The 25,784-nt window shown below is 41.9% G+C and overlaps 1 protein-coding gene across 1 annotated transcript; it reads left to right on the top strand.

Moving 5' to 3' along the window:
- Positions 1-10,395: 10,395 nt before the first annotated feature.
- Positions 10,396-18,124, top strand: LOC118776249 (aquaporin-3-like). Its single transcript, XM_036526424.1, has 6 exons — positions 10,396-10,550; positions 15,226-15,352; positions 15,727-15,864; positions 16,052-16,170; positions 16,729-16,946; positions 17,853-18,124. The coding sequence occupies exons 1-6, from the start codon at positions 10,443-10,445 to the stop codon at positions 18,028-18,030; spliced, it is 888 nt and encodes a 295-aa protein (XP_036382317.1). The 5' UTR covers positions 10,396-10,442; the 3' UTR covers positions 18,031-18,124.
- Positions 18,125-25,784: the final 7,660 nt, after the last annotated feature.

Genomic DNA, 25,784 nt, shown 5'->3' on the forward strand with positions numbered 1-25,784 from the left:
TGGCTCTTGCTGAAATCAAATCGTTTTGGATGGGTTTAGACATGCAGGTAAACACCATTGACTGGAAATGCTCTGCAAATAAATCATCATATCGTGCAATCCCTTCTGCTAGCTCTCTGTAGTTTCCCTTGTTGTCCGAACTGGCCCCCTCAATATGCCCCCTGAATGCCAACTCTTGCATGCCCAGATAAGCAGTGGCATCAACCAGGCACTTCAGAGTATCTCTGTTACGACGCATTTTTGCATTGTGCTGCGCCGTTTGCAACCATACACCCTCATCCACAACTTGATTGGCATCCTGCCCAGCAATTTCAATCTAACTGCAGCACCAACGTGGTCTTTACATTTATCGTGGTGTTTTGTTGCCCTGTCCAAATTCTTTATGACGAAATCCCTGAACAGACTATGTTTGAGATTTCCCCATTAGCAGGCAAGGCTAGCAATACAGACGGTTGTTTGTTAGGCTGCCAGTGAGCCATGGGTATTTCTCATACCATGTGGTGTTGAACACACTGACCTTACCATTTGGTTTGGTAATCTCGATTTTTGGAACTGGTCTCCCTGCTGCTTTGACCCTAACCTTCTCACTGTAGTCCAATGAGTGAAATGGTGTATTTAATAAAACATGGACAACATCCTCTGTTTCCATTGTGGCTTTATTAGCAATCAACAAAGCTAGCTTCAAACAGAAAAAACATCTCTACTAAACACGAGAATTCTTATCCTTGCTGTATGGCTAATGACACAAGACAAGATTCTTGCATGATATCATTGATAAATTCCTCCCTCAAAACTTTGATTGGGTATTCACCAGTGCAGTCAACTCCACTGATTGGTTCACTGATGTTAGGTGCTAAACCCAGAGCCTCTGGCTAGACCCGCCCAAAGGGAGATTCGACCTACCTTACTGCCATTCACCCTCATGTTAAAAGCCAGCCGCTGGGGTAACAACCGTTTATAATGGACATCAATGGAGGCTTGGGGAGGTCGGACTCCATACAATAATTTTCAATTGCGGTAGGGGGTGCTGTCGGTATTTTGACACAGGGAGATGATTTTTGTGACTTCGAAGTGTTCAAATAGTAATATTATTAGCATTTTAACAGATTAATCTGTTAAATTTTCGTGTATTGATTTTTCTCTTGGAAGTTTATTTTTCTCTGAAATTTTAGGGAGGATGGTCCTCCCTTTCCTCAATGAACGAGCCTCCTCTGGTGTGCATCCATTTAAATCAGCACTCTTGCTAGAGTAGTGTAAAGTATGTAAAATGCTTCTTTCCATCTAGCAATTTGATACCAATGAATCCATGCTTCTGCAGGGCACAAGTGCCCATGTGTCTGTGTGCCTCTTCAAACATAACCAGCTCTCTTTCATAACACCGTGTACAGTGTGCTGTACATGTTTGTTGGCCTGATTGTGTGACTGGGAAAATCTCCGTGCCATATCTATTGCAGCTTGGATGCCAGGGTCTGGATGCCTTGTCTCTCTTTACAGATCTCTTACTTCTTTTTGTTGTTAGCTGGTCCGTCTGCACGTACTGTGCTCTGTACTTTGAATAGCCATGATTACTCTGCTCCAAAATCACACCCTTTATTGCAAGAAGACAATAAGACTTTGAATTCTCACACAGAGCTCTCAAGAGGCTAATGTGGCTAGAACTAGAGAGGAATTTGCCTTGAGTGACTGGATTACAGTTACGAAGAAAGTTAGGTGTCAGCATTTTTTAACATCAAATGTTCTTAGGTAGTCATTAACAATAGGCACATATGGGATATATGGTCAATAGCACCATGTTTAATGAAGTTAAGCATTTAAATATAATGTATGTTCCTCTTACATATATAACTAATGTTAGTCAAGGAGCTACAGTTTGTTCGTAAAGGCAGTAAAGTGGTTGTTGAGACCTAGTTTTTTGCTGTCATAATTGAGTGGCATGTACCTCTATCAAAATCACTCAATATTACAGTATTAGGGGTTTTGTCCTTGACAAATCTTGAACGTTGTGTTCAGAAATTTGATTTTAGTTCAGGCTCTGTGAGACAAAGTGAGAATGGGAGGAGTCTGGCGCACTTCTGCAACATTTTGTGATACATTTGGTAGTGTTCTCATGTGGTCTCCATTGAGACTTGACAGGGATTGATATTAAGCTGTACATATCTTTTCACTTACCATTGATTTGTTTTAAATATTCCTTTTTTTACTTGCAATGCCAGCAATACATTTTTGACTATGGATCAAAAGCAAGCGCGAGGACAGGTAGTAAATATTGATCTGCTGGAGGTCAAGGAAAGAATAACTTTGTTTGGGTTTTACAGACTTGTTCCAGCACTTGCAGTGGTTAGCACCTCAGTACCGGTTGTATTCTCACTGTGGCTTTTGTGCAAATAATGGCTGAGTTCAAGTTGTAAGGACTCTGGAAATAATGTCAAAAAAGGCAAATTTGTGGCGCTTTAGTATGAAAATTTACATTTAAAGAATTCATCCTTTTTGTGAGAAATTTTACTTGAACTTTTTTCTTGGTCTATAGAGAGCTTTGTCCATAAACTATAGAGAGCTTGCTCACTGGCTAATCCTCCTCTGTACTGGAACCCATTTGTCTTCCTCAGTCATGTATTCAGCATTCACAGTTCATACATATATGCCAAGATCTGATCCAAACTGCTGTCTGTGTTAACCGCAGAATCTGTGGTAGCCTGCCTCTGCCTGATTCACTGGTAAGATGAAAAACGTAAATCCTGTCTTTGCCACCCACTTTTTTGGCATTAAGGTTTTGCTGGATGGAGATTTCCAACCAAAGGTGTTTGGTGTTATTCATGATGGGACTGGTACCATTGTAGCCTATCTTAAAAAAAGGGATGGTTGAATGAGAATTCATTGGAATGTGTCCCAGGTTTCTTTTTTTTACGTTCTTTGAGCAATTGTTTTTGGGGTCACAGATTTGCATATTAGGCTCTTCTCACCCTAACAACACCTGCAGTCATGCAAGGGCACTGAAACAAAATTAGCGCAATCTTATACTCGCACACACTACTGATTGCACTACAGATCCCACAGTGCACCACAGTGAGGTGGGTGCCAGTCACGTAAGGTGCGTCTCCACTGACATCATCTGAAAAACTTTCAGGCACCTGATGACTTACTTTATGCCTGAGAGTGGTTAGACCCCTGCCAACATACCCATCTCTCCTGCAAAGCAACAAAGCCAATTTGCTCTGCCACAGTGGGCTCCCGGTCACTTCCAGCCAATGGCATGGCCAGGATCAGATCCGGGCTGTAGGGCTCAGCCTGCACTCGAGAACACTCGGGAGCACCGTCTCAGCTCCCTTAAAAGAATGACGCTTCATTGGAAAGAAAAAATGGCACCTGAGCTGTGGGCTATACCATAAGCTGTGAGTTTAGACCAAGCAGAGAACCTCCAAGATGGTATTTCTTCCCATATCATATATCCAGCTATTTCAACACACAGTTGTATGCAGGCTGGTAGGTAGTCAGCCACTCATGGTGTGGCCATTGCTGCTTGGTCTGATTATTCATAATATGAGGTTATTTGTGACACAGGAATATCAATGTGAGAAAAAAGGACAAAGAAACCTTAGCAGAACAGCAGCACTCACCGGATGCCGGGTGTTCCCATAATTTACCTATTCTGCAATGCGTTACCTGCAGGGTCAGCACCATGGGTTTGCTGAGACATTTTTTTAAGATATGACGTTTTGTGCCCGCCCCCCTTGATTGAAATTGCATCCCTCTGTATATTTTCCTGGCACTGTGCCTGGTTACCTGGAACATGAATATCACAGTGTGGCAGCAGCATCATTGAAAACAGCCATCTGTAAGTACAGCCCCAGCAAGGTGCCAATTAATCAAATGCTAGATGCGTGAGCATCAAAGGAAGTGTGTTGTTTGCATGGACAAGTCTGTATGTGCATGTGAGAGGCTGAGAGGAGAAGGGGGAATTACATAATACTGTCTTAATAGTAGCTCAGTGAAAATTAACCAGAAGGTGAACTGGAGCAAAGTGCATGGAAATCCACTGGTTGATGTACGCTCCCCAACCAAAAGACAAACACCTACCTGGTGTATTGATCAAATACAAATACAGAGCTGCACAGACATATCAGAAACTTCATTTCCCCAACAGTGTAGGGCCACAGCAGTGGCCTCCGGATACCTGTTATATTCCAGCCATTCATTTCAGTATAAGAAATTGCTCTTATGAGACATTACATTGCATTGCTCGATGAGATGATTTTACTGGTCAGGCAAAATGGTATCTTCAGAGCTTCTCAAACTGATCCTGGGAAAGGCTGTTGGGGAGACATGAAAACTTGCATGTGAAAGCGGGCTTGTGAAATGTTTTGAAACAGTTCTGTGTTGAACAGTGAAGCAGGAGACTTTACCTGTACCAATCCCTAAACTGAATATGAACTGGATTTATAAATGTATTAGTCTGTAATAGGATTGTTTGTCTTGAGTGAGCGGTGAATGTTTCTTTAAATTTCTTGTGGGTCTTCAATCGTATTTTCCCATGAACAAAAGTTTAAATGGAAGAGTGGCAGTCTCTGACTAATATAGTAGCATAGTAGTTTGCATGCTTGCATCAGGCTTTCTCCTAATAAAATGAAGATCTGTGATCCATATCTGTGCTTGACCACATGCTTAGAAACCTGACAAAAAGTGTTTCACTTTTAACTGCTAGAATGATAAAGATCCTTATTATCTTTACCACCACAGCCAATGAATCATTCACAGAAGAGTCTGATAAGTTGGGAATATGGGGGATACTGTTTGGAAATGAGCTGTTGGGAAATAAAATGACGATACAAGACTAAACATGTCAAAAGTTTCAATCAAGTCTACGTAGTTTACTAAAGAAATCCAATTCCTGTACAAGACAAGGAAGTCAGGAATAAAATTGTACTTAAATTGTTCTTATTACTTGGACTTCTGGTTTCCAGAGCCACTAATTTATTCACAATGTTTCAGTTAAAGGATTAAATTAATCTGAATTCAGTTGTTATGGTTGCCTGGCCCTAGGGTGGAAGCAAAAGGTAGAGGACTGCACTTGCTTGTCAGCTATCATTTCAAAGCATGATACACATCCCCACTGGCATAGTTTAAGATGTGAAACATTGAAAACGGGATGTGAGACTAAATTGTTTCTTCTGCAGACGTAGTTGACCTCACAGATAACAATTAATTACAGAAATCCCTGCGTTTCAGGAGTAATGAATAAGAGATCTGTCTCCTGTCTTTACTATGGTGACTGATATAAATAGTAGTGACCAGCATGATCTGGTCGGGACCCCTGCTGACACATCAAAATTTTGCAACTTCTCTGTAGCTATAGTAAGTTATATATTTATTTATTTATAGTAAGTTATTAATTTATAACTTACTATTTTATTATTTAAAATAGTAAGTTATTTTTCCTTTCGTGTGTGTATTAGTCTGTCTTTGTCTTTTGGATGAGACATCCAAATGTCTCATGCCTGACTTATTGTGTTCGTTGATGTCCTCCATAGCACTTTTCCAAAGAGGAGACACGATAAGCTCAGGCTTCAAAACCGCTTTCTCGGTGCGGTCACCTACTCATTCCCTTTCATTTAAATGGCAATGCAACCTCACCTGACCAGTGTATTCCTCTGCTTCAGAATTAGAGGAGCTTCTAGCTAAAGCTCAGGTAGGTAAGAACAGGAATCTCAGGCCTGTACTTGTGCCTGAGGAATGCATGCATAATTTAGATGTAAAGAGCCATAAAGACTGCAAAGAGGGAAAAAAAAAAAATAGCTTGAGGGATAACGTCTGCATCTTGAGGGCATGCCAAGAATCTTTTTTCCTTCAAGGTAAGTCAATCCTTGGGGATGTAGTGATGTTGAGTTCTGCCCTTGAACTCTGTATAAACCATATAATTGTACGTGTAGTAGTGGGTCATTAGGAAGTAGGGCTGTAAAGTAAAGTCCGCACCATTTTACACAAATAGCACTGTTCCTGTTGATCAGATTTTCCGTAGTAGTTCTTTGGAATAAGTAAAGCTAGGCCAAAGAAGACAGAGGCGTGTTTGATTTACTGTGACCAGGAAGCCTCCGTTAACAAGAATTAGGTCTGTCAGCTCTTCACTTCCAGAAAAGCTAAGCTTAGTCATGAGAGTGCCACAGACGACAGCTAATTGCAACATGCGACACTACAGCATTGATTCTCACTGTGATCTGAAGCACCATTTCAGCATCTATTCAACCTGAGTGTAGAAGCAGGTACTCACTGCATCAGAGTGGATCAGGGTCCAGTGATATTAACTCAGATGTTACAACAGATTTGTTCATTACATTACATTACATTATCAGCATTTAGCAGATGCTGTTAGCCAGAGCCGCTTGCATAGGTTACAGTTTTACATGTTATTCATTTATGCAGTTAAATATTTACTGAGGCAATGCTGGGTTAAGTGCCTTGCCTATGGATACAGCAGCAGTGCCCCAACAGGGAATCGAGCTAGCAGCTGCTGCCCCAGTTATGTTCCAGTGATGTTACCCCCAATTACAACAGACAACAGATTTGGTGGAAATGGAACAGGAAGCTTATTGTGTGAATTTGCCAGTAAGCCACGGCTTTTAAGCTGCACCTCAAGCTCGTGCTGGCCCCCAGCACTGACGGAGGCTCATAGCCAAATCCGGTCATCACTTCAGAGTTTCAAGCCCCATTCAAACTGTAGTAAAAGCAAAGACAGCCTCGCCCCTTCGCCAGGGCAAGTCTTTCAGTGTGGAAGGGGTTTGCTCAAAATCTAACCAGTGCCAAGTCTTTTCTTTGGAGCTGGCTTTCATACTGCCCACCCAGGTGGTTTACTGCCCCCCAGTAATTGTGCCATATGAATAGAGCATCATGGGTAATGGTGTGTGAAATGATGCGTCACAAATACCTGTCAGCTCAAAGGCCTCAAAGCAGTTCTCTTTTCTTAGCAGTCAATACTTCACATTTGTTTTGCTAAAAGCACACCCAGCGGTCACCCCTTCATACAGCTTCCTGTTCCTCTTTAACCATACTACAAGGGGTCGCTGGATTTCCCACATTGGTCGCATCAACCACTGCTGTTGTGGGATGCTACATAATCATAATGCACCACGTGTACAATGTCACATCCACTTGCATGATAATGATAATGTAAAAAAATTATGTCCTACAGCGGAAATTTCAGTTTTTGGTCGAAAGGTGCACAAAGTTAATTCTTCAGTTTTGCTCCATCTGTTTACATTTCCAGAGCTTCTCCTGAGGGCATTGGTCAGAAAAGCTTTCATAAACAAGCTACCAGGATACTGGACAGAGAATGTATAAACACTGCAACTGTAATTGTAATGAAATCAGAACATTCTGGAAATAAGACTTTATTGCCCATAAACAATTATATACACTATGCAAGAATGGATAAAAGACGGCTTTACCTAATGCAATGTGAATGGTACCTCACCAGCCATTTTCCCAGCATCAGTAGCTGCTGGTGGTAATGGTGTCAAGAGGGTAAAGCCAGCTTATTCAATTCAGGCAAACTGCAGACAGGTCAAATCAGGCAGGTCTTCACCTGAACATGCTTTCTGTCACTTCCTTCCTCTATGGGGGCGTCAGGCAGACGTGAATGGGACAGACACACGTCTGAGACACGCATGAGTCATCCTCCACTTAACACGCGTGGCGGCCCAACCTCTCCGCCCCCACCCCTTTTGTGACGTGCAGTTCTGCGTGCTACGCCCATCCAGCTGCCCGTCAGTTCCTCCCAGTTGCAGGAACTGGTCAGGCAAGCTTGTAAACAGCTTCCTCCTTGCTGTCCCTGCCCCGTTGTGCTGGTTGCCTGAGGAATTCCATTGTGGACCATATGCCTACAAAGGGATTTATGAGGCCATCAAGAACGTCCAACGCGGCCTGCTACATGCAATTTCACCCCTCCCCTCCTTGTGTTTTCTGCGCTGTTGATGTTGTTGTGTTCAGTTCAAGTGTCCACACTGTGCTGGCGAATGCAGTTTATGTCTGCACAATGCCTAAATGCTTCCACATGGTCGCACTTGGTGAGGAAGCGGGCAATTCCTCTTCAGGGGCAGCTCAGAAAATTGTGTGTTGTACAGCAACCCCACCCCGCAGAAACATTTGTTCTCTTTTTGGGGAAATGGGACACTGTCTGCAAAACAAAATAGGGAAGAACTGGGCCATCAAGTTGCCTTATTTGGGCAAGTGAACAATGCAACACAATAAAAAGCCGGTGTAATGTCATTTTGCTCTTTTCCCATGAGGCCCTGCTTGTATTACAACCTGTTAGGTGACAACTGACACGATGAGGTAGGGCAAGCAGCAACCGAGCGACCGAGTATCTGAGAGGTGTACAGTCTTGACTGGATGGCCAGAAGGATTCATGATTTACATTGTTAGGTCGGCGTCTGTGCTTATCAGGTGTGAGTTCTGAGCTCAGAAGATATTACTGTGTATGTTCTTGAGGAAAGGAAGCTGCTGAGGTGTGCTCAAATTATGTTCAGTTGATTACCATTTTACAGGTTATTTGGGATTTGCACTGAAGCCAGCCATGAATGGGTAGGAGCAGATTTTATAAGCTTCACTTCAATTAATCCAAGCTGTGAGGCGTGGGTGGGTGTGTCAGAAGAATCGTCAGATTCTATTTAATTCTTCATTTCATAATTGTTTTTTTTTCTGCTGAAGTCATGACACTTGATTTAATATGTGTTCTAACTTGTCAGAGAAAACCAAAATATTTTCATTGTCTCTGCTAGAACTGATTTCTCTAGAGCCAAATGACTGAGTGGAAGTACAGTAAATATTAGCCTTTGCAACTTTTGGCACAGCTCATTGGAGATTGACATTGAGACATTGTGTTCAGGCTGTGCCTTCTGAAAAGATTCCAATTCTTAAATAATTTTGTAAAACTTCATACTAAATACAGTAATAGTTTAATTTACTTTAGGTCTTGAATAATATTATGCTCACACTCACTGTTGTTCATTCAACTTGCATGGATACACTTCTGTGAGCATACGAAAAAGGTATGGTCCAATTCCTGTCCAATGAGTTCCCGAATCTGAACTGCCCTTAATTGCACAACTGCATTTGCTGAAATATTCACACAGACAATAGTGGAGCTGGATTGTTGATGAGCCTGTCATATTTAATCTCTACCTTAAAATTTGCTCCATGCGGCGATGAGATCAGAGGAGCGGTTGCACAATCCGCGTGATGTTGGGCCAGATGATGCGGCCCAGTTTGACAGCGTGACGCAGACAGCCCCAGGCTTCACACCGGCGAGTAAATTTCCAACCGAGACTTCAGCCGCGTTTGCTGCACCACAGGGCCGTTTCCGCCTGACTCAGCCCTCTTACGATGAACAGTTACTCATGATCTGCCTCGGGTGAAATTAACCTGGCTGTTGCTTCCACTGAAACTACCCATCAACTGTGATCAGTGGTGGTGAGAACTTCCGTGCTGAGTGTCTCCCCCCACTCTATCATGTCCAGCACCACGATACATCACTCCTGCAGCTACAGTGCAGAATCCCACCACCTTCCGTCTACCTTCTGTAGCGGGCCAACCATTTTATGTACTTAGAGTGGGACACCTGTCCAGTTTTTTTGTGTTAAGTTTCAAATGTTCCTAACAGTACTGTATTCCATTATTGTACTTCACTACATGCAACAGTTGAATATATTTTACAATATACTGTCATAATTATTTATGTAAATAATGTATTATTTATATGACTTTTTTATCATTTTTTCAAGGGAACTGTGATTTTTTTTTTTTTTGTAAAAATGTAAATAAAAAATGTCTTTCTTGACAATCAAAAACATAACAAACCCAACAAACAAAGGAACTTAAAAATAACTTTAAAAACTTTAAAAAACACTTATTCTTTATTTCTGTTTATGCGTACATTTGAGTTGACCTTAAACTGCACCTTGAATCAAAACTCTACAATGAAAGTGCTCAAATGCACAGTCAAAGGCCAGAGCTGCACTTTTAATGCATTCAGCGGAACAACCTGAATCACACCTATATTGAAATCTCTCTGTTTTCATCAAAACAATAGTTGTTGGTGAGGTTTCAAGTACCGACAAAGATGATGGGGAGAAAAAAAAGAAAAAGAGAAAGAAAAAAGGAAACCAGCACTGAGAATGAGAGAGGGAGAGAGGCTGAAAAAGATGGGTGTGTGTTTGTGTGAAAGTGCAAATCTGGGACGGTAGAACACATATTAGGGCATGGGCAGGAAAGGAGGGGGAGGCAGGGGGGCAGTGTTGACAGGAAGGGAGGGGTGGAAGGTTCAAGGAGGCTGGTTTGAATCTAGGGAGGGCTTCTCCTGGCCCTATAAGAGCAGGAGGCCAGCCAGTCACCCCTTATAGACATCCACTGGAGATATCTTTCACTGTGACAGGAAGCTCCATAACACCTGCACAATGGGAAGGCAGAAAGTGTTCCTGGAAAAACTGGCCCGATCGTTCCAGATCCGCAACCTGCTGCTGCGCCAGGCCCTGGCTGAGTGTCTGGGGACCCTTATCCTGGTGGTGAGTGGTGTCCGTCACAAAACTGTCTTGCAAAAGTGTATGTCTTACTTTTTGTGATGATGACAATTTGTTAACTTGTATTAAAAAAAAAAAAAACTCCATAAACCTGACTATTAAGTAAATTAGAGCTCTTATGTAAATATTTTTGATAAACCTTAAAATAATTTTACTAGTCTATAATTAATTGTTCTCCAGAAATGGTGCTGATGTGATAGTCACTCTTATTGTTTCAGAGACCTACATGAAATATCAGTGCTAAATATTCTAATTCACTGATTTATTCTAAATATTTGGTTTTGAATTAATTGCCATATAAATGCCATATAATGGTAAGGGTAAGATACTGTTATGCACATGCACAAAAATTATCATTACTTTACCCAACAGTTATTGCACAACATATGTATCAATTAGACCTTGGAATTCTATATTTATATGTTTTTTTTAATATTTATAACAACTTGATTGACATTTAGTTGAGCTAGAGCTATTAGTTGGACAAAGCACGCACATACAAAGTGAAGGAATTTTCAAGGCATAACTGTATATGTCCATGGTATATCCAACCAGACACTGTCTCAGGGTTTCAACTTTTCATAGAACAGGTGCAATGTAAGGTAGAAGCTTATACTATGTAGCAACTGCATCACAAAAAACACAACACATAAAAAACTGTGATGCATAATATTTTGGACAGTTTAATCAGAGTTTGTTCACAGGCATGCGCACACCACAAATGATGGATCTTGAGTGTTAAGAGGGATTCAAATCTGCATCTGCATGAGGACAGTTAGTTGTACAGTATGACTAAATCAAACACCACTGATAGAGGCACACTACAGTACAGTACAGTGTGGTTATTTTCTCTTTTGGCATTGCTCCTGCCGATGTAGTCGAGTACACACGCACATGAACTCAGCCTTGAGCTGCTTACCTGGTGAAATCGTCCCAGCTATTTGATCTGGCTCTTAGTCTCAGTGCAGCGATGAGGTTAGATAAAAAAAAAAAAAACAGGCCACTGTGCTCATTTGTGACACCGTACATCAGAAAAAGGACAGCGCGTTTGGAGGATCAGCTGGGTACAGTGCACCATCGGTGCCTGTGTTCTTCCTCCAGCCAGACATTATTATTGTTATCGTTGTTCCCCTTACCAAATTTCTCTACCTTAAATTTTTAAATGATGAAGAAGTGACTCCCATGCAATGAGATTTGCATGACTTTGTTGTCAGTTCGTTGTTCTACTGAGTCTGAAAAAAATCCCTTGGTGTCCAAACATCATTATCATCTGACAATAGAAAAAGAGGTTACTTAAGAATTAATTGCTGTGTAGCGGTTAAGATCGTGGACACAGTCATGAAATCCCAGGTGAGGCACGCTGATAATTTTTCCCTCAGCAATATACCATAGATCAGTCATTATGACCGAAAAAGACCCATCTGTTCCACAGATAGTTTAACAGAATGCGTTAAATGGGAAACCTTGTAATTCGCCTTGACCCAGGAGTGCTAATTTAGCAATCCAGCCTATGATACACATGACAGCTGTCCGTGCATCAGTGTTGAACTGGTTGAAAATGAGCATGTAACACAAGCCTCACTTACGCGGGAAGAATGTGGCGCTGTTGCGATCTGCACAGGTGGTCCTGCCCGGGTGAAGCTGACGGCAGCGGAAGCTGCATACTTAACTATCCGATGCCAGCTTTGTTCCAGCAAGAGCTCTCGCAGAAGCGAGCAGGGCGAGTGAGGACGCAAGCCCGCGCCGGCAATGGAGCCGTTCCAATGCCCTGGAGCAGTTTGATTATGAGAGGTTTACTGCAGATAAATATCTCCCTTCCGTCGTTGGAATAAATAAATCCAGGCCGCCAGACTTTTGCCTATGAAAAAGCACAAAACAGACGTGAGCCTGACGAGTGATTCATTTAAAGTGCCTGATCTCTTTTGATTTGAGGGCGCGGGGAAATACTCAGTTGGTGTCTTTGTTAACCCTAGATAATCTGAGCTCAGAGCGACTTATGTAAATGACCTAACATGCCCACAGGGGGCTTGCTGACGACCTGCAGTTGCCTGAACATGGCTATTCCTTTCAGAACTTAAGTTCGCATTCCCACTGATGCGTGTTGTTGAATGACTCACGGCACGCTCCCTCTTGCTCCCTGACACAAACTCCACCCAGTGCTTAATCAAATACTGGGTAGGGTTTATTTAGAGAGCTGCTTTAGAGCAAATGCTCCTGTCTAATTATGACACCATGAAAAGGACATCTGCATTGCATTCAGATCAGGGCAGAATGGGTGTGTGCTCTCACACTCATGCTTTTAGGTGCTGTGTCTCACAGACAGCCTCGCGGTATTTTTAGGTGTGGTCCTGACTCTCTTTCTACGTGACTCTCTCTTTCTCATGTCAGTGTGGTCAGACACACAGAGGAATGACTCTCCTTGTAGACTGGACTGTTTCTTGTAGCATATAAAGGTGTGAGCTGATAACCACCACTAAATCAATCACCCGAACCTGTGGAAAATGGCAGCCAAGATATGTGCCTCACGTGTCACTGACTGGCCGTGTCACTAACCTTGCAGGTTTGAAAAGACAATGCAAATATTGTTCTGTTAGTAATCCCTGTCCACATTTTTTGCTAAAAAAAGATGAAGCAGTGGCGAAAACGCTTCATCTGTGACAGTAATTACCGTGGGAATGACACACACGCACATGTGCAGCAGGTGACACAGCATTCCGAAAATAACCTTTTATGTCAGTAAAATCTTTCTCGAGTTGTTGTTTTGAATGAAACTGATGAGTAACTGAAATAACATGGAAGTGACTGAGTGTGTAAATTGGGTTGGGGAGAGGGTGTGTAAAATGTTGGCTGGAGTTCATTATTTTCTGCGTACAGTTGAGTTGGACAGCCTTGGCATCACATCCTGATAGATATTCATTTGTATGGTATTTCAGCGTGGAGTTGATCCTGCAGGAATCTATGTCATCCTATCTCTGACATGGATTAGGCCAATTGCAGGTTGCATTGTATCTGAGCAAGGTGGTCACCTCACACAGCACAAGGCTGCAACCCTTTAAGCCCAGCTGAACAAGCGCTCTTTGTCCCTGGAGGTCACCGTGGTGAAGGTGGCTCTGTCAACAGAGGTTCTGATGGGCACGTCCTTTATGAATGTCCCCCTCAGCCCCCCTGAGGGGGTGACTGGGCCCAGAAATGACCTTGGAGACCACAGAAAAGGTCACCCCTCTGGTATTTACAGACTTTCAATCAATGTGTGCCTTTCATGGGGCAGGGGCAAAGAAAAAAAAACATTTTCAGATTCATTTCACTTCCGCTTCCAGTTTTCCATTTCTTAAGTCTTGAATACCTGCTCTCTTTTGGGAAGAGCTGATGTAGCAAAATTCCAAGGAAAAATTCCTCTCTAAATTATGCCCATGGGGAGGCAGGTCAGTACCATGCAGTAGTTGACAGGTTGGCACAACACAAGACTGAACAACTAAGGAATGAACAGCTCAGAAGTCCATGTACTGCAAATGCCATCCTGCTTAATTCAACTCATTGCTGGGGTCCGAAGGAGATGCCCAAATGGTTAATGAAACAGTTGATGCAAGAAAGAGGACACAGTTACAGTGTCCTCTTTCTTGCATCAGGATACAATTAAATGCTGTACCATGATGATAACATTATTACAACATTGCTCTAATATTCTTTCAAGCACAATAACCTTTTTATGGCATCACAGACACTTTGTGGGGAGCTTGCGTGATACAAAGGCAGCAATAGCTGGGGTTGTTTTCCAAGAATCACTGCTCTTGAATTAAAGACACAGGAGGGTTGTGGGATTAACCTTGGGTTGTAAACTGAGCTGTTTAATTCTGTAAGGCGCCACAGGTATTTGGTTAAAAAAATTCCTGTGACATTCAAAGTTTAAAACGAAGTTCTCAGATGAACTATTTCCAATGGCGATTCCCTTGTAAGGTCAACACCACCTGTAGAACCATACAGCCTGAGAGAAACGCATGCCCAGCATTGCTGGTTTACAAAGGACAAGGCCATCTGTTATTTTCATAGCCAGATTCACAAAGCCCAATGGTCCATCGTGAACCAGTGTGAGCTACTACATCTGAGCTCCTGCCAACTGGCAGAGAGTGGTTTCACTGTTCCAGGCTTCACACATGTTCTGATATTTATCTGGAACGTGACCAATTTGGAGCTTTAAGAGTGGATACCTCAGCAAAGACCACACACGCCACTGACCTTACCCTGCTGTTCTATTCGGCAAACAATTATACACCTGCTTTGGCCCACAATAGCAACTTATGCACTGTTTACACTCTCTCCAGTTGTTGATTGATTTCTGTGACAGCGCACCCTTCTAGCAAACTTCCACGAATTGATCTCGCTTCCGTGAGGAAGGACATTTTGTCCCGCTGTCCACAGGAAATGACTTGATCTGCTAGAGATAAGGGCAGTAAATTACATAACATTAAGGTCAGCCAGACACAGTTAAAAATCTTCAGGCTATGAAGGTTGCACCTGAAAAAATAAACAGTCGAGCACATTGAAAGCAGGCCAACTCAATAAGGAGCTGATTGGTTGTTGTGCTTATTAGGGATGTGCACATTCAAACTCTGCACCTGATTGATGATTGACATGCTGTTCGGGGGTTCTTCTCTCTCTGCAGATGTTTGGCTGTGGAGCAGTGGCCCAGCTGGTCCTCAGCGGGGGCTCTCATGGCATGTTCCTCACAGTGAACTTTGCTTTTGGTTTCGCCGCCACCCTGGGGATTCTGGTGTGTGGACAGGTTTCAGGTGAGTCATCTGCCAGTACCTCTCCACAGCAACTCAAAGATGGAAGAGCAGAGCAAGAGCACATAGGCTAGCAAGGTGTCTCATGTTAGTATTTGTGGTTGAAGAGTGGAAATGGATGACACCAAAGCTCTACTGAATCAATAAGTTTTTATTGGGCAACTTCCACAACATAGCATGTGGGCTCACTGGAGTCTGTAAAAGAGTGAGCGGGACCTTCATCCCTGTTGCATGTCTGCACGCTCAAAGACATCACTGCTAGCTGTATATGAGCACACAGGTCACTGTCTGATTCCGTAATTCTGAGAATTAGCACTGAGTTTGTCTGTATACTGGCCCTGGTTGCATATAACCCTTTTTTTATTCCTGCCCCATAGGTGGCCATCTCAACCCTGCTGTGACGTTTGCCCTGTGTCTGCTTGGGAGAGAACGCTGGAGGAAGTTCCCAGTGTATTTTGCATTTCAGACGCTGGGGGCCTTCTTGGGTTCTGGAATCATCTTTGGCCTCTACTTTGGTAAGTGTATTTGGAGGGGGAATATCCTTTCTGCTGGGTAGTATGTTCTGAACAGATGTAGACTTTGAAGGGTTGCTCCGTGATCAGGAGGTTCATTCTGAAGAACATCCATATTAAATGGAAAACCACAAAGATGCTGAGAGTGGATTGCTCTAATTGGGTGCTTGTGTTTGCGTGTCCTGTCCAGATGCACTGTGGGACTTTGGCCAGGGTGATCTCATCGTCGTAGGGACAAATGCCACGGCTGGAATCTTTGCCACCTATCCTTCACGTCACCTTACCATCGTCAATGGATTCTTTGACCAGGTCTGCACCCGGATTGTGCTATCATTCACCATATCCCTCTCACTTTGTGTTTAGACACATATCCACCACATATAACATACTGGATGTGTCTGGAAGAGCCAAAATTTCATCAGTGTTAGCATTCAGTAATAATGATACCTCATAAAGGAAAGTTAATGAAGCTCCAAACAAAGATTCAGGAGAAGAATTTTCAGACAATCCTTATGCAGTCTACCAAACCTAGACAAACCGGTCCTGTCCACAACTATAAAAAAATCCCACTCACCACTTCTCTGCACTAATATGGAAAAATGTCCAGCTCCCTTAAGTATTTTTTGTGGAGGTTTCTTTTTGTTTACTTTTTGATATTGCCAGGGCTTGTTGAGGTAGATTGTGTCAGCTCTTGTCTATGATTAAACTGGGATTTGTTACACAGTTCTTTAATTATGGGGCTTACACAGGAACATCCACCTACCCATGGAATGTCAGACTATTGAGGGTACGATGTGCGTGGTTGGATACACTTATCTTTTAGTCTGCTGGTTTTGGAAGAATAACAGTCCATGTCCTGTGATTCAGATGATCGGCACAGCTGCCCTCATTGTGTGCATCCTGGCCATCGTGGATCCCTACAACAACCCCATCCCTCGGGGCCTGGAGGCCTTCACTGTGGGCTTCGTGGTGCTGGTCATCGGCCTGTCCATGGGCTTCAACTCGGGATACGCGGTCAACCCTGCCAGGGACCTGGGGCCCCGTCTCTTCACTGCCCTGGCGGGCTGGGGCAGTGAGGTGTTCACGTGAGTAACCTTTTCTCTCTCTGTACCACACCCAACTGTACCAATAAAAATCACTGTCTTTGAACCCTCTCTAACCTCTAGACCAAAAAAATAAAGTCTTTTTGAATCCTCTCTAATGCCTGTACCAAAAGATGCTATGTCCTGAACTAAAGAGACCCTTTGAATAATCAGTAAATGCAACTACTACTACTACTTTTATCAATTTAAACAATTTTTTTTCAGTATTTCTGGTGATTGATCAACTCATTATATCGTCTCAAAATAAACACTTGCATCTAATTGTGAGTTAAGGGCAAAGACAAATTGATTGATTGGATCCAGGCCACTGTATTCTTCTGCAAACCTGTGTCCAGCCACACACTGTCTTCTTTCTGCATGTCTGTGAAGGTTGATCTCTTTGTAACTTATCTCACATAGAGATATCTCTTGTTCAGCCTGTACCATTACACCCACATTTTGAAAAGTGAAGAAAGATGGGATTGATAACTTACCTTCTCCATCAAGCAAGATGAAACATATTTCTGTTTAGTCTTTTTTAGGTGCTATTCTCCCTTACAGACATGTTATGCAATAGTGGCCTAAATATAGTATGGCTGATTTGGATCTTCAAATGTCTTAAAGGACAGTTTTGTACAGGAAAGGGTAATAAGATTAAGTAGAAACATCTCATATTGAATAAATTAATTTGAGAAAAATGCAACCCATTAGGGAGTTCTGTCCACCTCTATTCTGACTACTTAAATATTCACTTACTGACACATCAAACCTTAACAACAGCTTCAACACCAATATGCCTTTTTCTTATATACACGCTTGACGTATGTCAGCATTAGGAGCAAAGAGGAGCAGACTGAGCAGGGTGAGGGTGGGGCGAGAGGTAATCTCTTTCTCCCTTTCCTTTCACAGAGCCAATTCATACTGGTTCTTTGTGCCGATCTTCGCCCCCTTCCTGGGCACATTGTTCGGGGTGGTTGTGTACCAGCTGATGGTGGGCTTCCACGTGGAGGGGGAGGCGCGGGAGAAGCAGGAGCAGGAGGAGGAGCGCATCAAACTGTCCAATGTCACCTCCAAGGACATGGCTTGAGCAACAACCATAGCACCCCCCTATCCAAATCTCATCTGCTCTACCCCACCTTCCTCCTGTCATCTCCAAACACGTAACATGCCCGCCCCCCCCCCCCCCCCCCCCAAGCCAAGACTCCCCTCCCCACCATCACTTCCAAGAACTCACCCTCCCTCTCTCCAGCCCACATTTTGGGTACCTTCTGCCCACAATAGGCTCACCTCTGGGCATACCCCTTCCTGTCAGCTCTCTGCAAGCTGTATTAGCAGGGGCTGGCATTCTTCATTCCAGACTGGATCTGGACAGCAGCACCATGACATTCCAAAGATGTTCCCAAACTACAATACCCACATGTCCTTTCTCTAATGATGTCAGCTTTGTAAAGATCTCCTTTTTCGTTTTTTTTGTTTTTTGTTTTCAAATGGGTCATGTCTTTGTAACTTAAATATTTCCTCCATCCAATGCAGAATTATATTAATTCTCCACTGATCTGAGAACAAGGAAAGTGTATAACCTACTTTGCTTAGAGCTTCTGTACAGACAGTATTGTATCTTTTATATTTAGATTTTTACACATTCATATATGTTTGTAAAGATGTGTTTTTTAACAAAGCTTTAAGTGAGCAGCCCAACCAATGTTTTTTTTTAGCTGTTTCTTATTTTTTCAACTTTTATAAGAATCCTTAAATTTCAACAGAAAGTGCTTTACAATGATTTGGTGGTTTAGTTTGTCTCTTAGTGATTACTAATAGTGGAACATGCACTTCTGAGTTTGAGTATGAATGTACACTGATCAATAGAAAGAAACACGGGGGTCTGAAATAATAGGAGTTTGTTCCAAAAAGTAGCACGAATAGGCTGTATACTTTGACTAAATCAGGGTTTGTAGAAATCAATGAGTCCATCCAGCTCAGACATTTGAGAGGCAGTATGAATCCAGCCATATTAATATCAGGTGTCTCTCATTTTTTGAGAAGCATAACGAATAATTCATGGAAGCGTACAAAGACCTTAAAATACATACCTCCCAACCAGTCAGCACTACCATGATGTACCCTCTTAATTCCAGCAATGACAGTCTTTTTACATTGGAAGAAACCTAAACCTTGCACACTGGCGAATGAAAGATGACCAGAAACATTAAAGAAGTTCTAATGTTTTGGTTTCAGTCCTCCTGTGCTTGCTGTCCATAACTGTGATGACAGCCATGAGGGTGAGGAGATTACATTGGTAGAACAATTACTTGTAAACGTATTTGGAAAAAGAGTCGACATACAAATAAAATGATATATGTTGTAAATATGGCTGGTAATTTTGTATTTCATAATTTGTATAACTCTCTGATACTCAATGAGGGGGCAATTATTATGAGCCCATTTGTGTTGTAATGCATTTAATTTTGTACTTTATTAAAAAATGTTTGTTTTTTAGGCCTGGGAGATTTTTTTGTGTCTGTTACAATAAAGGCCTTTTTTGTTTATTAAATGTGGGTTGAGCTGTGAGTCTGGTTTAAAGTTTCAGGCTTGTTTTATATGGCTCTCCTGTTCCCGCGTGTCTCGCCTTTCATCATCTTTACCCTTCAGACCTTGGAGTTTTTCATCAGATTGATCAAGATAAGACTTTTTTTCCTGTCCCGTTTAACCCTCAGTAATGGAGTTATTGTGCACCAAGCAAACTCCCTTCTTGCACAGAACGGAGTCATCGACAACCTACAAGGCAGTATGCCGGATCAAGATATACGGATCTACAAATGTCAACAAGTAATTTAAATAAATTTAATTTTTACTTCCTTTACCTGAAAAGGTAGTCTAGTGAAGGAGGAAGATGTAGCGCTTAAAAAAGTGTATATGGTCTGAAAGCCAAATGCATAATTTTATTCAATGGCTATAACAAGAAAGACTGCAAAGTCACTGTGATGTTTTTTTTTTTTTTGCTCATAACAGTGCTACTTCTTCCTCTTTCCCTGAATGGTTTTCAGGTAAAGGAGAAGTATCTCAGTTAATTTTGATTTAACACTTGCAGAGGTAATGCATTTCAAGTAATTCTATGGCATCATCATCATCAACAAAAACAACATAATTATTATGTAATAATTTATATAAAAAGTTTATGCAATCAAAGTAAGTAACATGTGCTGTTTATGTAATCAGTTGTGAATAATTTGAATCACTGGTGTTGAATTGTGAAGGTACAGCAAGGTTTTGCAGCAGGGGAAAAAACACAGTTGGATTTTGTTCTTTGGTAATGCAAAATGTGAGAGGGTAGAAGCCTTTTAGCTCAGGAAAAGGACTCTGGAGGCAAAGAACTCCATAAGCGAAAACCTAGTAAACCCATCACATTTTTAAATAAATTTGATGTCTTTTCTTAAATCTTTTCTTGAGTTTTCTAATGAAAAGTTTCCAGCAAAGCATAGCCAGTCTGTCCAGTACAGACCTTTTCATTCCAAGGCAAATGGTGCTGCGCAGACCACAACTCAAGCAGATCAGCCTGTTAATTAAATGTCCAAGATTAGCACAGTATCACCCTGAGAATAAAAAAAAAACTCCTCCCCTAAGCTAACACACACAGCATATTCCAGTTCCACTGATTTTTCAATGACACATGAACTGTTTAAATTGGATCAGCTGATATGTTGAGGGTTTTTTGTTGTTTTTGTTGAAAATAAAGCTGACTGTATACTGAGTCATGAGCAGATGGAGATTTCAGTGAGATTTCTTCCAACGGTTCTCAGTGCATATTCATCAGGTCTGCAGCTTTAGCATTTTGGCACAATAAAGGGGTTTTGGTTTGTCCTCGTTGGCAAAATGTATGTTGTGAACACATTCTTCAAAGACTTGGAATACCAAGGTATCGATGTAAGATTGTGCTGCTGTTAGGCCATAAAAGGTAACATATGATATGACTATAAAAAGTAACACTACTTTTAGCATTCTTTTAGCACAATGTTTATAATAAACAGTTACAGCTGTATGTTTGTATCTTTGTTACATAGCTAACTTCATAGCATGGTTTTTCATCTTATCACATTATCACTGATGAGTTCCTTGATATTGTACAGGTATTGTGCATTGTTGTGGCTTGCATCATATATATCTTGCCACAATGGCCTTGTTTGCTTTGAAAAAGAACAACTGCCAAATAAATTGTGATAAAAAAAAACAATTTTAATCAATGCATTTCCAACTTGGATTACTGCTTAACTGTTGTACCATACCCCAAGTCCAGTAATAAGCCTTCTTTGCATGCTTCAGTTACAAATGGACATGAGTTTTAGGAAAAGACCTTGTGAGACCCTGTTGGCCTGACACTGTCTCACCTCTGGGGGGATATGGTGTGGACTTCCAGATTCCATTTAAATTACATTTTCATCCGGGAAAGAGCCACAGCTACAGCAAGCGCTGTAGCAGTGTATGTTTTTGGTTATTATTTTTCAGCTATTTTTCTCTGTGAAACGTAGAAAATCCAACTGATATCTCAAAACATCAACAAGGTCACAGATGGGTGTTGAGTTACCCTCATATTTATAGTCTGAGTGGTGTTTGCTCTGTTCTTTTTTTTATTGAACTCAAATATTTTCTCAAACTGACCATTCAATAGAACTCTGCTTACCCCTGAGTTACCTACTGATAACAGCAGGTAAAGTAAGCATAGTCTGTTAACTGTGAGAGAATGCTTGATTTTTGGTGTTTGTCATTGTGCAATGCTGAGGGACTGTTACCAGACTGAGCGAAAATAACTGTACTTCCCATGCTAGCGTGCTTTACCTGCAGGAAGAATGCGGCGTGATAAACCATCGGCTTTGTTTGCTATGACTCCCACTCAGCGTTGCAGGATACGTTGATAATGCAACCAGATCCAGCTGCCTGGAGAACAAGAAAGATGAGCTCATTCTAGGAATCGTCTCTCTTCTATTCAGCTGGCACGGTTTCACATGGAAAACCCAGCTCTCTGTACCTCTGGGTTATTTTGTCAAAAAAGGACAACAGTTCCTGGAAAGATTATCCTGTTGGGTTCAAATACCTATATGATAGAAGGGTGGGCACAGTTTGCAATAGGTCTGAACTTGCAGCTGTTGATAACAGGCTGGCTGGTCTGAGCAGGCACAGCTCAGGTATTCGGTATATGTTGTATATACCTCCTTTTGAAATACAATATGTGAAGGATTACAGCAGTAAATCTAAACCACCAGTATGTCTTTATTCGTGTTTCTGAATTCACATTCAGTGAGAAAAGCAGAAGCACAGCGACGAGTACATTTGAATCAACATGTTGAAGGAGATTTCTCTTTGCACTTTGTTTCTCTGCATTGACCGCAAAACTGCCTGTTGCATTATATAAATCATCCATTAATGAAAATATGCCCATTCACAATCTGTCTTTTTCCAGTTACTTGTGGTCTTCACCTGAGACATACTGGTGTACGATTAACTGAAGGAGCAATGTGCAATAGCACAAGGGGTTTATTTTACTCAGTTTCACTGCAAATGGAGGAAATTATTTACATGTGTTGATGAGTACATGGTGCTTGAGAAAGAGTGGATTTAAACATGAATCTTGCAGTTGTGCATTGACGTCTTTTGCGACTATTCAACAAATTGTCTGACACCATTTTAATAAGCACACACAAGGTGCACCTGGCCCCTGCCAGCCCTAACAGACTGCAACAACAGCCCATGTCTTCTGCTAGCCTTTCATCAGTGGCATAGCCTGGATTTGAACCGGCTGACTTTCGGGAAAAGTGGATGCTTGACAGATTACCACAATACCAGCTGGACTGCTTGGAGACGTACTGTAAAGCAGAGACATAAGATCCATTTAGGGCAGAGAATGGCACATCCAGAGTTGCGGCTCTCGCCCTGTAAATATATACAGCTTTTCTTCTGCCTGTAACACGGCCTCTGTAACTGTCTCTTGCCGTTTCTGGTGTCTTCTGTGGCTCCCCAGTCCCTTCCCATTGCCAGCAAAGGCTTCGTTCCGATCTCAATTTTTCATAAAGGAGGAATTCCGTAAAACAACAGACCTCTTTTCATTCCCCTTCCAAACTGTGAGAAAGGATTACAGATGTGTCGATATCAGAACGATGTTTCATTTCCGTCAGTTCTATTAAAAAGCCCCTCTGTCTCGGCAGCTGCTGTCTGCATTGGTTGGTGAAGCTTTACTCTCCGCTCTAATAATAAAGGTAACCTGCCGCTACCTTTATTAATTTGCATGTGTTTTTACGGCCATGTGTTTCCTATCTTTATCACTGCTTAGCGTGCAGTGCCTACCTGTTGTTTTGCAGGAGCCTTTCCAGCCCAAGGCTGTACTCTCAAAGGCTTCTGGGAGAAATATTTTGTATTGTTGTGAGGCTGTCTTGCATAACAGTCTTCACAGAGGATAGGAGTCAACAGCAGATGACTTTTGGTGGTGAGTGGTATCTGCAATAGCCACTGATTATGGGAGGTTCATGGTACAAAAGGAGGAAATGAGATAAGGACCTAGGCAGTGGCTTTGTCCAATTTGCAACAATCAGACAGAGGTGTGGTGGAAAACGGTCTGGTCATAAAATGTGTGAAATACTAAAGTTCATCTTTCATAATGAAACCGTAACAGAGCATAACAGACTATAACAGATATTTTTTCCAGAAGCCATTTGGAAGCGGAACCAAAAGGGAAACCTGCAAGAGCTCTCTCATCAAAAATCCATTAACGCGGGATATGTGCCAATACATCCTCAAGATCAGGTTCTTACTTGAACTGAGGCAATGGGAAAGGGAATATGACTCTGTTCACCTGATATGATCTCAGCTGCTTTTCTCTCAGTGTGTTATGGATGGGGCAAGGGAGAGAGAAAAAAAAAATATATATATATAAAAAAGAACTAGTCAGTATCCAGGGGTCAACCCTAGAACTCAACTTTAGAAGGATGACCATTGACCAAAAAACAAATAAGTGATGAAACCACACACATCACATTCATAGTGTGACAACAGATGTTTTCAACACAAATATATGCATTAAAAGTTTTGCCAAAACCCAATTCTCATTTACAGAGGACTCCATTCCTCTCAGTCTCAGTGTCCAGTGCCACCGAACTCTACAGTCATTGCAACTCATCCCCTAAGGACATAAACTTTACATTACAGAAGCAGTGCCCCAGTGGGGATGACAACCTGTCTTATGCAACCGTGTCTGACTTTTTGTCTGTCACAGGTGTGCCAGTACTGGTAGAACAACCAAAACCTGTCACTTGCAAAATCTAACTGTCACAGGACACAGTATTAGCTGGATTTGTCCGGATAGCCCTGAGATTGCGACTGCGATGATGTGATTTTCACAACATCTTCCTTTGTTTTATTCCAGCCTGTGTGACCCCAAAGAGTGAGATGTTGGAGTTCACGATAATTTCCTGTGCATAACTATAAGGGCTGTGACTGGATTGCTCAAGCTAGACCACCATTTCTACAGAAATTCATCAGAGACTACAGATGCATAAAATATTTCAAATTTGTAACTTTGTTCACATCGTGTCACCTAAATTTTGTATGTCTGTGGTCAAATATTTTTTGGGCCAATTAACAGTCTTCAATAATTTTGATGAGTCGGGTTAGACATCTGAATATAAGCATATTTTACAGAGAATAAATGCACAAATTTTAACTGCATGGAGCTTGTACAGTTAAAAACTCATCATACTTTTTCTGAGAACTTTGAGCTTCAGGCAGATGTTTAGATCAAAGATGAAGAGGAATGAACTGAAATGGATCCAAGGACTCCACCAGAAAAAAACCCCTGAGTCAAACACAAACTTTCAAAGGATGAAGATTCTATAACTGTCCTTTTTCCCCTGAATGAGTAGAGAATGAGCAGGAAAATAAACCGTGTGTGCACAGTTTCTTTTTTGAGAAATGTTGTTTATCCACCGCTCGTAACTTATGTTTTACCCGGTAATATTTCTGGGTCTTTTCTTGTGTCATTCAATTAACACTGCATTTAAATCTTTGGGCGCGCTTTCACATGTATCTTTCCAGTTCTGATGTTCTGATGCCAAGGCTTTATGCGTTACATTACATTATTGGCATTTAGCAGAGGCTCTTACTCAGGGCGACTTATGTAAGTTACAAATTTACACATTATCCATTTATACAGCTGGATATTTACTGAGGCAATTGTGGGTTAAGTATGTTGTCCAAGGGTACAGCAGCAATGCCCCAGCAGGGAACCAAATCAGCAACCTTTCGGTTATGAGCCCTGCTCCTTTCCACTACGCTTCACTGCCTATACAAGCTACTGTGCTTTGGATAGCTTCTCACTACCTTTCCTCAGCAGTAACAAGGGGGCAGTAGTGTGTAACCATGCATTATGGAGCTCAGCTTGTAAGCACAGGGCTATCTGCTGGACAGTGGCCCCCTAAGATATGGATAGCTATGGAACCAAGACAAACTTGAGAGAGGACCCATGGAGAAGAAACCGTGCAATTGTTATTGCCATGGTTCAGGAAGCAAGCATGTCACTGATCCTTGCACACTCCCACTCACTCCTCCTGTCTGCATAAACCAGATTGTGCTGGATGGCTTGGAACCGCCCGTCAAATCAATCCAGTTCAAAGCAGATTTGCCTGCTAGCAGACAGAGGGAGCCTGTTTGGGGTGTTGGAGGATTCCAGAGGATGAAACCGTTAATTTGGAGACGAATGATGGTGTTTCTTTTTTCCTTTGCTTGTTGCTGTACAGTTTTGATTAGCTAACCAACAGTCCAGAAGGTCTGTTGATCAGACAACAATCACCTTGTAAACAT

The sequence above is a fragment of the Megalops cyprinoides genome, chromosome 4 (assembly GCF_013368585.1).
Source record: "Megalops cyprinoides isolate fMegCyp1 chromosome 4, fMegCyp1.pri, whole genome shotgun sequence".
Lineage (NCBI taxonomy): Eukaryota > Metazoa > Chordata > Actinopteri > Elopiformes > Megalopidae > Megalops > Megalops cyprinoides.

Excerpts from the sequence above, each read along its gene's own strand:
- LOC118776249 (XM_036526424.1), top strand. The coding sequence starts at position 10,443 with ATGGGAAGGCAGAAAGTGTTCCTGGAAAAACTGGCCCGATCGTTCCAG. Across the intron at positions 15,353-15,726 it reads GGTGTGTGGACAGGTTTCAG|GTGGCCATCTCAACCCTGCT; the intron begins GTGAGTCATCTG and ends CCTGCCCCATAG. Across the intron at positions 16,171-16,728 it reads TCAATGGATTCTTTGACCAG|ATGATCGGCACAGCTGCCCT; the intron begins GTCTGCACCCGG and ends CCTGTGATTCAG.